Below are 16,633 nucleotides of genomic sequence, written 5' to 3'. Positions count from 1 at the left end.
AATACCTGCAGTATTCTGAGTTTTCAACTAGATCTTCAAAATCATATTTTCCAAAGGAATAAAATCTAAAGGTAACGTAAGAATCTTGAAATGTTTTGAAGTATTGTGCACATAAAGCATGAAATGTGTAAAGAGGCTCTGGTGGTGGTGTTGGGGGAACCATTGAATTCCAAATAGTGCTGACATGTTACTAGAATCCTTAAGTAAAAATACAAATAAAAAATGAATGATTAGATTCTTTGAATATGATCTCAAATAGAGCAGTGCTACTACCTACCAAAAATGATGAAAGTTGCATAAACTGTTAATCACCTTCAGGACTACCTCATAAGTTATCTTTGTCAGTAGAAGAGTTTTATCATTCCTCTTGATATGATGTTAGAGCAGAGAACCTAGTTGTCACAGGGGATGACAAGTAGGAGTGCCCTCTTTTGGGGATAGTCATTTGAGAGAGGAAGAGGAAGGTGGATAACAATAGATATAGGAATAGCAATAATGCACTCATGCTTCTCTATAGAAATGTTGAGAGATTCAGGAATAAAGGGAATGATTGGTATCATTTATAGGCTCACCCTCTCAAAATTGGAATCAGTAAAATGTGGGATTGAGAGAAGATGATGTCCTCATAGGAATGGAAGCAGGAAGTTTAGCATATTTTGTCAGAATACAAAGGAAAAATGGGATGGTGTATTATCGCTTATGATACATGATGAGTTCTGTCCTATCAGAGTAGAGCATAAGAAAGGAAGTCGCAATAATGTTTCGAGAGTGTATGGTGATAGCTTTAGGTGGGCAGGACAAGATATTTAGTGAAATGTTACTAGGTCAGGGAATATGGAGGGTGATGAATAGGAAATATACAGGCAAATAAGTTTGGAAAATGCAAGGTGATTGATCATCATGGGAAATTTTAACTATAGTGTTGGGCAGAGGAATCTTTTGTTTTCTTAGCATAGTACTAGAGTCAGTATCCGGTAAAGTTTTGGTTAAATAGTTAAATAATTAAATTTAGGTTAAATAACTGCGTTCATTATATTATAGTTATGTGTGCTCTCATTTCAGGATTTCAAATTAAAGGTTCAAAATATCTTTGGAGAAAATGGTAGCAAAATATTTAAGATGCCGTCACAAGTAAGTGGACTATATCATTTAACTCTATAACTACATTATTTCCCTGATTTTTCTTTTTCCCGATAGTAAAATGATATCCATCTTAGAAATGATTTATGTCATGTAAAAGATTGTTCTTTATAAGAGTTCTGTGGGAAGAAATATTATTAACAACAGACCTCCATGGAGTCAACGGACTCATTTCAGAAGGCACACATTATTATTAACAAAGCCCACCAACCTACTTTAAACTCATTCAATGTATCTGCATTCACCACAATTTCAGGCATATTCTACCAGCCAGCCATGCTCCAAGCAAAGAATCAGCTCCTTATGCCCCTGCTCACACTTTCTTATACAGCTTCCAGGGATGTCTCATTGTTGTACTCCCTTCTCCCATTCTAGGAAAAATTTCTTCCACATTAATCCAGTAACAACCCTTTACCAACTTAAATGTCTCAATCATATCCCCTCTTTTCCTCCTACTCACAAGGCTTTGCAAACTACATTCCCTCAGTCCGTATTCTGTTAGATAGGCTTATACATTGGTTACTCATAACTAATATTTGTTAGGAAAAAACAATGTATACTAAAATATTAATTATAAAATCTTTTTGAATGAATACTTTTCTATATTTTGACAGTGTTATATTGCCATCATCGGGGATCACAAAAGAACAATGATATGTGCATGCAGGCACTAACAATGGGCAAATGAGACTGAAGAAAGGCAACCAAAATCAGGCCTAGAGTCCTAAATTGAGTAGTCTTGGTGAGAGCTAAATTTTTCTCTCATAGAGTGTTGCGTGATTGGAATGGATTGCCATTGGATGTTGTGAGTGCAAGCAGTGTGAATTAAATCAAGAAAAAGTATGATAGCTGGTGCGTGTAGTATGTGGCCTCCATTGATGAGTCCCTGACTCCCTTTAGGTCTTTCTTATAATGTTCAGTTTATCTCCTTTCTTTTCTCTCTTCTGCATATCTGTTGGTATTATTCTGCAAAGATAACACTATATTGATTTAATAATTTCCTCATTGCTGTTTTTAGAAGGCTTGAACTATATGGTGGTTCTAGTTATGGATATTTAGAAAAAATAAAATTGTGCTTTGTTATGCATATTATAAAATATGCTTTGTCACTAAAATCTGAAATGCTAACATAAATGCTACTAAATCTGAAAGTTTTCAAAATGCAAATAAATTAGTATAAAATATTCATTGAAAATATAGGTGCTGCATGTAGCATGCAGATTTTAGACTACTAGCAGATTACAGTTTTATGTAATGGCATGTTCTGCATGCAATTATATAATAAATAAATATGGGTCTAGAAACCTAGTAATCCTAAACCTCAGTTGACAGATTATGCATAAAACCTAATTGGTAAAAGAAGCACTGTATGGTAAACTTTCCTCACAGCAAGTGTTCCAAGTTACATTTTCAGCCACCCTTCCATCTGTTTCCTAGCTGGTGTCTGATTGCGGTACATACATGTTCCGGCATTTCACAACATCCCCACTGGAGTAGAGTACACCAGTGATTTCAAATGGCCCCACAAATAAAAATACACAGGATTTAGGTCAGTTAACCAAGGAAGCCATGTAATTTTTTTTAATGCAATTCCCACTCATGAAAAGTTGTAAGCCATTAGTATCATGAGCAGGTTAGAGATTTTTTTTCCCCTATTTTTATTTATTTTTTACTTTTTTGTATTTGAATTCGTTTTTTACATAGTCTGGAAATTCTGCCGTAGGAAGCCAAACATGGAACCAGGAGCGAATATTTCGGGTGTGCAGTGCACACCCATGAAATAGCAATATCATTGATATTATATTTTTTCATTTATTCCTGTTAAAGACTCCCTTATTTGTTTCCTGGCTTCATGTGATTCCTGAAATTAAACACAATATACTAATGCTTAATGAAGAGGACACTTTTCAATGTGCAAACATTGTATCACATTCATGTTAATGGCCCTGGTGTGCAGTTCAAATACAGACACCTTTGAGCACTTTAAACAGATGTACAGATAGTGCAGCATGTCAAATTCTTAGTGTTCCAATTGTTTTAAATGGTCCAGAAAGCAAAGCAGGAAGTGTGTCGAGACAATAGCATCCAGCCATCATTACTGGCTGTGATTGATTATTGTGTGAAGCAATCCAGTTGAACATTTGTCTTTGTCATGAGTTGCTGTTTCTGTTTTCCGAGTTTCATCTGTTTTACATGTATGAAGTGTGAACTGATATGTTTATGACACCAATATAGACAAGTTTTTAATAACCGTCATATAATGCAGATGTTAGGTTCCATAGAAATGCCGCGTTATATAAATCGTATTATGCGAGAACCTTTGGAATTGTTCGTTATGCGAGAATTCGGAACCTAGCCCTACTATGTGATAACCGCATTATCACATAGTAGGGTTAGGTTCCGAAATCGTATTTTTTTTTTTTAAAATATATATATATATATATATATATACATACATACATACCCAAGACATTAAAAATTGTATTGCACATAATGCACAAATGTTTTAGGCAAAATAAAATAAAGCATACTTTAATCATCATCATCACTGTCTTCAAAACTAACATTTCGTAGATGTTCTTTATTTACAAGTGGCCAGACGTCGTCATCACTGAATTCTCTTGGACATTATTATTATTACCCAAGACCCCATGGAGTCAAAGACTCATCATTTATATAATTCTCATTGCATACCTTGGCTGGTTTAATTATCAAGAAGTTGGTAATAAAACCTTACTTACCACTATGCTGCAATTTTTTTTATTAAGTTCATGGTATAGAGCTAAACAAATATCCAATTATCTTGTGAATTTTTCGAAGCGCTCCATTAAGGGATCATTATCCGTAAAATAATTTCTGTTAATTTCTTTAAACTGAATTCTTTAACGGATTCATCACAATCAGAATCTTCAGCAGAACTTTCCTCATTTTGACGTCATCTATTAATTGTACCAGTTCCTCCTCATTTAAATCTATTTTCCCATCAATTAATTTACTAATTTCATTTTCAACCATATTGCAAAAGCCCTCTAAGTGGCCATTACTATAAAAGTAAATTTTTTACATAAAAAAGTATTACATATTGTATGTAACTTGTAGAAAATAAAGTACTCAGCTTGAGATTAACACACTTATGATTTTTAATGCGCTTTCCTGGCAGAAAATGAAGACAGACATGCATGCTGTGAAGGGTATTTCTCCTGATATAAATTTGCTACTTATAACTACTTGCGCAATACACTCTCTCTATGTTCACTGGGCATCTACAGATGCCGTATGGTCACTCCGATGCTCGATGATGTTCCACACCAGGCCTCGCCATGTAGTCCTGTTGTTTGCTTTTCTGGGCCTCAATTCTCTGAAGATCAGTCACTCCACACGTGCCATCCATCCATCCATCTCATTGATGGTCTACCCCTGCCTCTTTTTCCAGGAACTTTACCTTCTATTACTGTTCTGAGAAGTCTCCCTTCCATCCTTTCTATGTGTCCAAAATATTTTAACTTTCTTCTGTCAATATCCTTAAGGAGCCTTAAAGTTCTACTAATCTTTTCTAACACCCATTCATTTGTATGCCTTTCAGTATATGATATCCTCAACAGCCTTCTGTAACACCACATCTCAAAAGCAGATATCTGTTTCTTATCTAACTTCTTTAGGTTCCAAGTCTTGCATCCATAAGTCGCTGTTGGAAAAACAACTGAATCTAAAATCCTCAACTTTGTTCCCATGGAGATAGATCCATCCTTCCAGATTTTAGACGGGTCTCTGACTGTTGTTTTATCCATTCCTAACCTTTTTCTAACATCTTCTGAACAGCAATTCTTCACATTAATAATGGATCCCAGGTACTCAAACTTGCTGACTTCCTCTTGCACAATACAGGTAGACACAAATTTAACAAAGATAAAATTTGATTTTTAAGTCGCACAGTGAAAAATATATGAAAAGATGAAAAGGGTTACTACAATTTGTAGACAGCGTTGCGTTATATCGAAACCGTGTTGTATAAGTACCGCGTTATACGAGGGTTACCGTATATTTATAATTTCTAAAAAATAATTTATAACTTTTTTTTGCCCATATTTACAATGGGAAACAGTGTTGACAATGTAATGTACCAAATGTCCCGTTTTCTGCTAGAGCTTTCACGGATTGTATGATTATAGTTGAATGAGATTGGAACCTGTGTATAATAAGTAAGTAAAATGCATTATTTCAGCCTTTCTTTGGTTTATCGTGGAAAAATAATAATTTCCCAAGTGATACTTTTTCCAATTTCTGTGCATATTATATGGCTGTATTTAAAAATCATATCAAAATTCAAATTATTCATGCCTAACTTTAGTATTTGCCAATCTAATCTCACCACGAAGTGTAAATGCTTTTTGCATCTCACATAAAAGGTGCACGTGAAGCATAGCTATTGTTTGTTTGACTTTATGCTTTAAATATTTAAAATTGTGTTAATTGATAAATTAAAGTATTCAAATTTATCCTACAATTAATTTCATTAGACCAATTAAGATGAGCATAGATACACTATGCACTCTTAAAACTTTCATACATCAATAAAAATGCCATCATAGGTCAGATTGACATGAATTTTGTAGTGTGGGTTGCATAAGCCACACTACAGCATACCCAACCTAAATTGGCATGCGACACCACTGCATGGAACTTTTTTGAATTTTCTTGAATTGTATGAAGCTCTGTATCACCATCCTAATATTAATTAAACAGACTGTATGCCCATCTCAAATTTTGGCAGGTAATTGCTATTAGTTGTTTATATATATATTTTTTTTAATTACATTACTATATCTATTTTCATGGAACTTTAATAATGTTTGTTCCTATTTACAGCTGTAACTGAGACACGTGGATTATGTCCCGTTTTATGTTCATAATTTAAATGTTGTAGCCAGTTCTTCTGCCATCTCTCTGAATGATGCACATGACATATTGAGATAAATATATAGGAGTATTTAATAAATTCAGTTTTATTTTTCTTACATGTGCAAAACCATTACATAAAAATTGTATTATGTGTACCATGTATGTACCTATTAAATGGCTAGTAAGTCTGCATGTTACTATATAACTTTACATTTAGTTAACCATATCTCCACTTATAACTGATTTGTAGGTTGGTTATAACCACCCTGCATGTCTTAAAATTAACTTCCTAATGCAGTCAGATAATTGAAACTGATGTAATTTTTTTAACATTAGTATTTGTTTATTATTATTTGTTTTTTCCTTAAATTAAAAAAATATATATTGATAAAGTGATGCTTTTTTTTGTCAGCAATTTTATAGTCATTGGAACAGTTTATTTAAGGAAATGAAAGATAAAGCACAAAAGCAAAAATCAGACACCTTAATTAACTACTCAAAATGGTTGAGTAGTTTTCAAGCACTTAATTATCCTCAGACTGTTGAAATTCCTGGTGAGTTGTATAATATCAGTATGTCCATTAAGCGTTAATTTGCTTTTTTTTAAGTTTTGAAGTGTATAATGTATTTCATAGAATATTGCTATTATCAGGCATGCATGGAGTAAAAGGATAGTGTGTGTGATGGTGATACTTAAAACTCACAGTTTTCACATTCATCTTTCTAACATTAAATTCAACCACTGTCCACCTAAGAAATCTCCCTGCCCCCCATCTTTTGGATGTTGTAAAATAGGCCTTTTGGGGTTCTTTCCTCCTTGTCTCCATTACATAGGGTGAGGAAGAGCACAAAAGCCATCTTCACCACTGCAAAAACTATGTGAGAAAATTCATGTACAATAGTCCTCCTGCAGTCTGACCAAGTCCTTATACATTGATCAAGTTACCTTCTCATCACTGCATCAATCTATAGTTCTTAATGTAGCTATTGAATTTCAAATATATATTAGCTTTTATCCCTTTATCACATTTTCCCTTCCTTTGCTATCATCATGATATTTCTGATACCTTCTGTCTAAGGATATGCAAAATACTGTGACAGTAATACATCGTTTACATTACTGTTAAATTCCTGTTGACTATTTTACTCCAAATTAGTCTGTTACCTGTCAGAATACAAGTATTGTATCCTGACAATACCTTATATTTCATTCTTCTAAAGCACTTCTAACTGCATCAATCCACCTGAATTGTTGTTTGCCTCAGTCTTTTCCTGGCATAGCACACCTATTTTGCTACACTTTCCTCTCCAAGTCTGTAGTGACCATACCACATGAGATTAGCTTTAATCACATATTCCTGAAGGATAACAATGCCATGTCCCTTCTCTCCAAATTTCTCTCAGCTCTAGTATCTATGGTATTCAGTATCAATTGTTTCATTTCATAACTCGCTCTTATATCCATAAAGTAAAATCTACTCAAATACAAAATTCATATATTTTCAACTTAATATACTAAGCACAAAAGCAATGTGTATTTCCTATGTTGCTGTAGCAATACATGTGAAAAGAGATCATTGTGCTTTAGTGGAGAAAGTAGATTGGAAAAATGTTTACAATAACTGGCTGCATAAAACCATCATCTCAAAATATAGCTGCTGTGAGTAATGCTATGGAAATTACTTCACACAGTTTTTTTTGCATTTAAAACTACAAAAAAGGAAGACCAAACAGAATTTTTCTTTTCACATTGTACAGTAATTTCTTATGTAGTATTGTATCATTTCAGTGTAAACTAAATAAAAAATTAAATTTATTTGTTTTTGACTTTTTTGTGGATGGTAGCTAAATCAAATTCATTTTGTAAATTAATTTCAAAAATATAAATAAAAACAGTAAAATTTTATTAGCCGTATCAAAATCAAGAATAAAAAATATTAATTTGGAAGACATGATAAACCAGCTGGAAATAGCATAAATACTTGCTACAATATTACAATACATATTGCTAATTTGAGGGAGAGGTTTTTTTCCCCCTCTTTTTAAGCTAATTTTATTTTTAATATTTCTTTACTTTATGTTTTACCACAATCCAGTAACCCTGTTCTAGAGAAGAAGCAAGGAACTTCTTTTTTGTGGTAAAAGGGAACCTTCCAGTAATGGAACTGGCTCCTTTCATTCTTTTTCTGTATTTTTCTCTCAGTATTTTTCATTCCACTTCTCTTGAATCTTTTTTTACTCTCCTATCTTTCAAGCTGCAATCACAGGGATCTAACACCCTGCTACTGTGTTTGGTAGTCTTAGAGCTTTTTCCCCTGCTTTGGCAGTATGGGTGATCCTGGATGGCATGGTCAAGATCAGTCTGCTAGTGCATTTGCCTGCAAATGCACTAGCAGACTGATCTTGACTGATCTAGCACTAGCTGAAGTGCTGGATTAGCATATGATGTAACTGTGGTTGGGTTAGTGTTAGGGATAACTCTGGTATTCCACTTCTGAGTCCATTTATTGCTTGCTGGATGGTGGGCATCCATGTGTGACTCTACTGGATAAGGATTTCTGGTACTGAACCAAACAATTTCTTTGATAGGAAATCCTTCCATCCTGAAGTTTCTATACTGTAACTTCAGGATGGAAGGAACTATACTGCACTGAGACCTTACAAAGTCTCAGTGCAGTGTAGTTCCCATAGATACATCGTTAATAACAAAAAATAAAAAACAAAAGACACTTGGCACGCATTAATATATCATTGTTTTTCCTTATCCATGCAAATGGTGAAAATATTGCCCTTCATTATTCAAGGATTTCCCAAAGCAGTTTAAAAAAACTATCTTCTTGTGATATTCTTGTAAACATCATATCAGCAATACTGAACTTATAAAAACTACTGCAAACAGCATCAGTGGAGTTGAAGATACTAATTACATTAACACCCATAAAGCACTTAACTATTCTACAGGCAGGATATCAAAATGAGGTCTTCTTGGTGTTACAGGAGATGTGTTCAGAGCTTCTTGAGGTTCACAGTTTAAAGATCAAGAAGTAACTGGTATAAACCATATCCTTATGTGATGGTCACCTGATTTTGATTATCATCCTTACTTTTGACAACATCATATCATCATACCCAAACCTATTATATCTTGAAAAGCAGGATATCTCACCTGTATACTTTTAAGCTGTACATCCCTAATTAACTAAGATGGTTTAAATGTCAGAAATATGGGCATATCCAAACTACCTATTATGGCTCTGTCATCTACCTGATGTGCTAGTAAAGAGCATGATAGTTAATTTTGCTCAGCGAAGAAACTTAAAGGTGTCAATTTTGAGGGAGACCATCCAACCTACTGCTGAGCCTGCCAAAGTTGGTAGAATGAAAAAGAGATAACAAAGGAAAAAAACTGAGCAGAAATCTCATATTAGAATGTGAGTCACCTGTTGAGAAATCCTCTTATGATGAGGTGTCAATTAAGAAGATATACAGGCTTGCATTGATTTTCGTCTATTCTACCATCCAATAACTTCAGTATACCTGAACTTTATGATCATGATTGATTCTCTTATAAGTGCATTAGTCATCTGACTTATTACAGTTTTGCTCCTGAAACAACTCCTAATATGAATCCTCTCAATGAGAACCTACTTGTCAGGAAAATTATGGCAACAACATAGGTGAAAGAAAAATCACAACTGTGGACCTGAACTGGTAAGCACCACTTCAACTTCTAATACGATGTTGCTACATGGTGTTTCACTGCAGATAATGAAGGTCATCTACCACTTAGTGGGTTTAGTTGGTATTTTCTCCTTTTACAGAAGAAATGCTTGCTGGGGTCATCAGACTCTCTTTGATGAAAATAGGCCACTCCTCAAGAAAACAGAGTTGACAGGCTATATGTTGTACATTACTGGCCCATTGTGGTTCAAAAGACAAATTCCACAAGCAATTGATCATATACGTTCATAGGCTCTTAGTAATATGAGGGTGGTCTGAAAAGTTCTCTGCCTTGACCATAGGTGGCAACAATATCGGCAAGATTTTTTTTTTCTAAGTTGGTACATCTGTCATAAGCATCTATGTGAAATTGCAAGTCATTCTATCAAGTTTGTTTTATACAGCTGTCTGAAGCAAAAGTGTTGTGTGTATCCCTTGAAATGGATAAAATTGAGTATCGTGCAGTTATAAAATTCTTTGTAAAAGAAGGTTTAACGGCAAAAGAAATTCATTCGAAGTTTATAAAAGTTTATGGGCTTTCTCCTTCATTTTCGATAATTACAGAAATGGACTACTGAATTTAAATGTGGCTGTACCAGCCTTGAAGATGATCTAAAAGAAGGATGTCCAAAAAAGTGTAACAACACTAGAAATCATTGATCAGCTGCAGAATATGGTATTGGATGATCGGCGAGTCAAAGTGCTTGAAACTGCTGAGACTATAGGCATTTCAAAAGAACATGTAAGATATATTTTGCATGAAGAATTGCAAATGAAAAGCTTTGCTCAAGATGGGTGCCATGCTTGCTCACAGCAGATCAAAAACGCACTTGCATGAAAATCTCTGAACAGTGCTTGGAGCGTTTTAACAAGAATGAAACTGATTTTGTGTGTTGATTTATTACTATGGATGAGACTTGTATTCACCATTACACACCAGAATCCAAACAGCAGTCAAAACAGTGGACAGAAGCCAGTTGTTCAGCACCAAAGAAGACAAAGCCAGTTCCATCAGCAGGAAAGGTCATGGCACTGGTGTTTTGGGATGCTAAATGCATTTTGTTTATTAATTAACTTGAAAAGGGTAAAACAATAACCGGGGAATATTATTCTGATCTTTTAACCAGGCTAGACGAAAAAATTTGTGAGAAAAGATCCGGTTTGCAGAAGAAAAAATCATCTTTCATCAAGACAATGCACCTGCCCACTAAGGTGTTTTGGCAGTGGAAAAATTAAGGGATCTGCACTATGAATTGTTGCAACATCCACCCTGTTCCCCAGATTTGGCTCCCTCTTACTTCTGTTTCTTCCCAAAACTGAAACTCTTCCTCGCTGCTCAGTGTTTTTCTTCGAATCAAAAGGTGATTGCAGCTGTAGAGGGGTATTTTGCAGATCTTACTGAGAACCGCTACAATGACTGGATAATGGGGCTGGAGCATTGCTGGAATAAATGTATTAGTCTTAAGGGAGATTATGTTGAAAAATAAAAATAATTTTGAAATTATAAATTTGTTTTTTCATTGTTAGGCTGAGAACTTTTCAGACCGTCCTCTTAGGTTTTGGCTGGTTAAAAGGGGAAAATTATTTATGAATTGGATAATCTATTATTCCTTTAGCTCTTCTCCAATCCAAGTTCTTAGGAATAATTTTTGACAAAAAGTTTACATTCTTATACTCATTCACTACCTAAGAGAAAAGTGCAAGAGAACATTGAATGTTCTTTACAGAATAGGCTTCTGAACAGTGTTTCTTTCTTTACCTTTGTCATTCATTTGTTTCCTGAAAGCTTGATCATGTGTCGCATGTCTGTTGTGACTGATATGCTGATTATATTGTGATAATATAACATACTTGTACCCTGTTGGTGAGGGTTACAGGATGAATAGGCATAGGGAAGTATCAACACAAAAGGAAGTTATGTGGAATTATGAGGTAGGTGACTATGATAGATGATAGGCTTAGAAACCAGCTTGCTGCAGTACAATGGATGAAAGAATTTAAAGGAAGAGGGGTATGTTAGTGCATGGAAGATGCTTTAAAAAATTGTTGACAGCAATGATAAATTGTATACCTTGAGTGAAGAAGATAAAGCAATTCGGAGTCAAATGGATGACAAAAGGAATAAAAGGAGAATTTTTTTGCTATATGGTGAATAGGAGGAAAAAAATGATAGTGGACAGATTATCTTGCTTGGTGGAGATAGAAAGCAGATGGCACAGTTTAACTATTTAATGATCACTTTACTAGAGTGTTCCATCCTGGTACTACAGGCTTTATTCTTAGAAGGATAATGAGGAGTGAAGTGTTAGAAGTAATGAAGAGGGTGTATTCCAAATACTCAGTACACTAAATGTCAGTAAAGCAGGGGAAGTGACTAGATGGAATTTCAGCATGTGTTTTAAGGGAATGCGCTATGAAACCGACTGTGTCGTTAACTTGGTTTATTATTATTATTATTATTATTATTAAACAAGACCTCATGGAGTCAAAGACTCATCTAGGAGGTCCTTTTATCACACATCTCATCATACCGCGTCTTAAACACATTCAAACTCCTTGCAGACACCACACTCTCAGGCAAGGCATTCCAATCACTCACAACTCTGCACGAAAAAAACCTGCCTCTCACTCCCCTACTCACACCCTCTTTATACAGTTTCCAGGGATGACCTCTGGTTCTCCCCTGATCTCCCACTATTCTCTGTAGAACTTCTCCACCATTGATCCTATAACAACCCCTTACCAACTTGTAGGTCTCTATCATATCTCCCCTCTTCCTTCTCTCCACTAGACTCTGCAAATTACATCTTTTCAATCTTTCCTCATACTCGACATTCCATAGTTCAGAAACTACCTTAGTCAGTCGCCTTTGGACCCTTTCTAACATCTCTTCATCCTTCTGAAAACCAGGTGACCAAATCTGGGCACAATAGTCCATGTGTGGCCTAATCAAAGCCTTATACAATGGAACAAGAATCTCCCTACTTCTACACGTCAGTGTCCTCCGCATCATTCCCAGAAGTCTTTGTGTTGTCTTCACAATTTTGGTGATGTGTCCCCTAAATTTTAGATCCTTATCCACTATCACCCCCAGATCTCTTATTTCCTCTACTTCCAACAATATATTCTCACTAAGCATAAGTTCTGCATCCCATCTTTGTTTTCCAAATTTTAAAACCTTACATTTTGCAACATTGAACTCATATCCCCATTTGCTTGCCCAATCACTCAATTTATTCAAGTCTTCTTGCAAGGCCACAACATTTTCACTACTCTTTATGGTTCATCCCAACTTTGCATCATCTTCAAACAACTGAATATCTCCATTCAAATCTCAGTTTTTTAATGAAAGTCTGGCAATGGGTCAGGTTCCTGCTGGAGAGTGAAAGGATGGTAAGATAGTACCATTGTATAAGGGTGGTAGTAGAATGGAGGTATCAATCAAACTATAAGCCTGTTTGTATTTCTTCTGCAGTTGAAAGTTTATTTTTCACTAGGTTAGACTATAATAAATTTAGTTTAATCCTTTATCCCAGTGAGAGCAAACAAAGTTTGCACCTGAAAATATCTTCAGGACTGAATATAGTGTTGTACTATCTTACCTGGGTTAAGTAGTGCAACACCAGGGCAACTCGTAGCAAAGGTGGAGCAAGCTACCAACACTTCTATCCCAGTATCTCCCATAATGCAAAACACATCTCCTTGTGGATATGTATACTGTTATGCATTAAGGGATTGGCCACTACCCAGACTAGTTTCGACCTTTATTGAGGTCTCTTCAGTGGTTTTGCATTATGGGAGATACTGGGTTAGGAGTGTTGGTAGCTTGCTCCACCTTTGCTATGAGTTGCCCTGGTGTTGCACTACTTACCCAGGTAAGATAGTACAACACTATATTCAGTCCTGAAGATATTTTCAGGCGCAAACTTTGTTTGCTCTCACTGGGATAAAGGATTAAACTAAATTTATTATAGTCTAACCTAGTGAAAAATAACCTTTCAACATCTTTCTCTAAATCCAGAGTAATTTAATAAAAAAAAGGTGGTAAACCTTTTGGCAACTTCTATACATAAAGATGACCTTGCTACTGCTTCTGCCTGGTATCTCCAACTCTGGGCCTGGCTCCCACTGAAGAGACCTCAATAAAGGTCAAAACTAGTCTGGGTAATCCCTTAATGCATAACAATATACATATCCACAAGGAGATGTGTTTTGCATTATGGGAGATACTGGGTTAGGAGTGTAGCTTGCTCCACCTTTGCTACAAGTTGCCCTGGTGTTGTACTACTTACCCAGGTAAGATAGTAGATCACTATATTCAGTCCTGAAGATATTTTCTGGTGCAAACTTTGTTTGCTCTCACTGGGATAAAGGATTAAACTAAATTTATTATTCTTCTGCAGTTGTTAATATTTTGGAGAAATTGAAATTGATAAGAACTCATATACAGAATTGGGCAGATGAGAGTAATATTATTTATGCAGGCCAGCATGGATTTGTTAAAGGGTGTTCTTGTTTTAGTAATCTGATTACCTTTTACAATAGAGTAATGAGAGCAGTTGATTAAGGCAAGGCATACACTGCCATTTTTTTTTTTTTTTCCCAATTCATTTGACAGAGTGTCACATGACAAGTTGATTTTTAAGTTGCATCATATGAGTGTGGATATCAGATTTGTTGATCTGACTGGCGATTGACTCTCTGATAGGTAGAGAGTTGTATATGGAGGAGCAATTATCAGGGAGTAGGAAGCTTACAAGTGGAGTTCTGTAGGGTTCAGTCCTGGGAGGCCATTGTTGTTTAATCTTTATGTCAATGAAGGAGGGTTATTAGTAATAGTGCTGATGTTTTGGTTCTTCAAGAGGATTTGAATAAGCTAAAAGGGTGAGGAAAGGCATGAGGATGTCAGTTTAATTCAACTTAATGTAAGGTTTTAAAATTTGCGATCCACAGATGGGATACACCATACTCACTTGGTGGAGTTATACTTGAAGAACTGGACAATGCAAGATCTTGGGGTGATTGTGGATAGAGATTTAAAGTTCTAAGATCATATTGCAAAGTTGTGAAGACAACTCAGAGAATTGCAACTAAGAGATCAGATCTGTCACCAGGATTTGAAGGGAATGAAGTAACCTGGAAGATGGTGCAGAAATGGATAACAAAAATGATCTGAGGACTGTACAATGTTGATTATGAAGCTAGACTGAGGGGATACATTCGAGACATTTAAGCTGTTGAAGGATTATTATTGTATTAAAACTGAAGAGATGATGGTAGAACGAGGACAAGAGGCCATCCCTGGAAGTTGCAAAAGGAGGTGATGAGTAAAATGGTAAAAGTTAGTTTTTTGCATGGAGGATGGTGGGATCGTGGAATGCATTGATCTGCATGTTCTGCAGTCTGATCTGCATTGATCTGCAGTTTGCATGTTACCACCCTGAGAGGATGGTGAACATGCAGACTGCAGACAATTTTAAGGAGTAGTATGATGGCCTTTGTGTTCATTAGTGTAAGCCTCCCACAATGAGTCTTGTGATTGCAGGGAGTCAGGAGAATAATAAAATTATAATGTGTATGCTTCTGCTATGGAGAGTACCTTTTATTGGTTGATCCTATCCTCCATAGCGGAATACAAATAGCTACTACTGCAGTTTTCACATTGCTTATTCAGAGCCTCTATGTGGAATCAAATGAGCCCGTTTGCAGTCTTCGATAAAGGCAGTCAGTACTTAACTATACAATTGCCTAACCATGCTACATAAACCAGTAAGTGTTAAGTTCAGTATGAAATACACTTGCACATTTGGTATGTCTCAAAGAGATTATAAAGTGCTCAACATGAATATATACAACACTGACTGCACTGAACATCATAGCCATCCCCATGGGAGGTTTGCTGTCCGTCAGGCACTAAGGAAGTCACTTCCTTAGTGCCTATCTTCAGTTGTTTATTGCACTTAGAGTACTCTGATTTATTATCTATCTATGCTGATAGTTCAACATCTAAGTCTTCTGTTTAATGTGCCACTCTTATTTCTGACTGCATTGTCTTAAATCAGGCTTTACTTGAATGCAGTATGGCTACCTCTTCTCTTATGTGCATACAATCCATCTCCAGTGCTCTATCCTGATCTACAATTATTGTATCAAATGAACACCCTTAATTTTTATGTTCAGTTGTGCTGAATTCCTAGATGCATTGGAATCAAGTGAAATGAAACTTCAGATACAGTTGCTTAGTGTCATTGTGCTGTTTCCATGTAATGTTTGTTTGTCCTGTATACAGGCTGTAAACAGTGAATATAACCAAGGTAAACAGATCAGTAGCAAAGCACTGATAAATAAATTGCATGAAATTATACACAGGAAACTGAAGATTTCTTTAAATTAATGCAAAAAACACAAGGAATAAGTAATACTGTTTATTTAAGGCCATATATTTCAGCCTGAATATTACAGGCCATCATCAGTAGCAACAATAGTTAATTACAATGGGGAATATGAACAATGCATTAATTAAAAAGTAATTAATAGGTGTAATTAATTAATGGAGCAGTGGATTAATTAGAAAGTAACTGTAAATGTAAAAAAGTGTAAGTGTAAAAAGTGAAAATGTAAGAGCACTGTGATGCTAATGAATAATTAATATTGCAATATTCTTTCAGTTATACCATTGCATCGTTTTATGTATAACATCATGCTGCTCTTTTCAAATTAATTTATCATTTGTGTTCTACAAAAATAAATCAGCTGATTTTTTAGCTGATTGTGTTCTACATTGTAATTAACTATTGTTGCCATTCATGATGGCCTGTATATTCAGGCTGAAATATATGGGCAGTATTACCTGTACTTTTCATGTTAATTTAAA

At 35.3% G+C, this 16,633-nt stretch overlaps 1 protein-coding gene across 3 annotated transcripts in view; it reads left to right on the top strand.

The window, feature by feature from the left end:
* LOC150103013 (DNA-dependent protein kinase catalytic subunit-like) overlaps nt 1-16,633 on the top strand; it is an 847,149-nt gene that overhangs the window by 668,918 nt on the left and 161,598 nt on the right. For all 3 annotated transcript variants that reach the window (XM_090397444.1, XM_090397443.1, XM_090397442.1), the window contains 2 exons: nt 1,063-1,131; nt 6,452-6,593. In XM_090397444.1, the coding sequence (XP_090253570.1) occupies nt 1,063-1,131; nt 6,452-6,593 (211 nt within the window). The remainder of the gene's footprint in view (nt 1-1,062; nt 1,132-6,451; nt 6,594-16,633) is intronic.

This window comes from Typopeltis vanoorti, chromosome 9 (genome assembly GCF_054136105.1).
Source record: "Typopeltis vanoorti isolate ZY-2024b chromosome 9, IOZ_Tvanoo_1.0, whole genome shotgun sequence".
Classification (NCBI taxonomy): Eukaryota; Metazoa; Arthropoda; class Arachnida; order Uropygi; family Thelyphonidae; genus Typopeltis; species Typopeltis vanoorti.
This window is presented reverse-complemented; position numbering and strand designations above follow the sequence as displayed.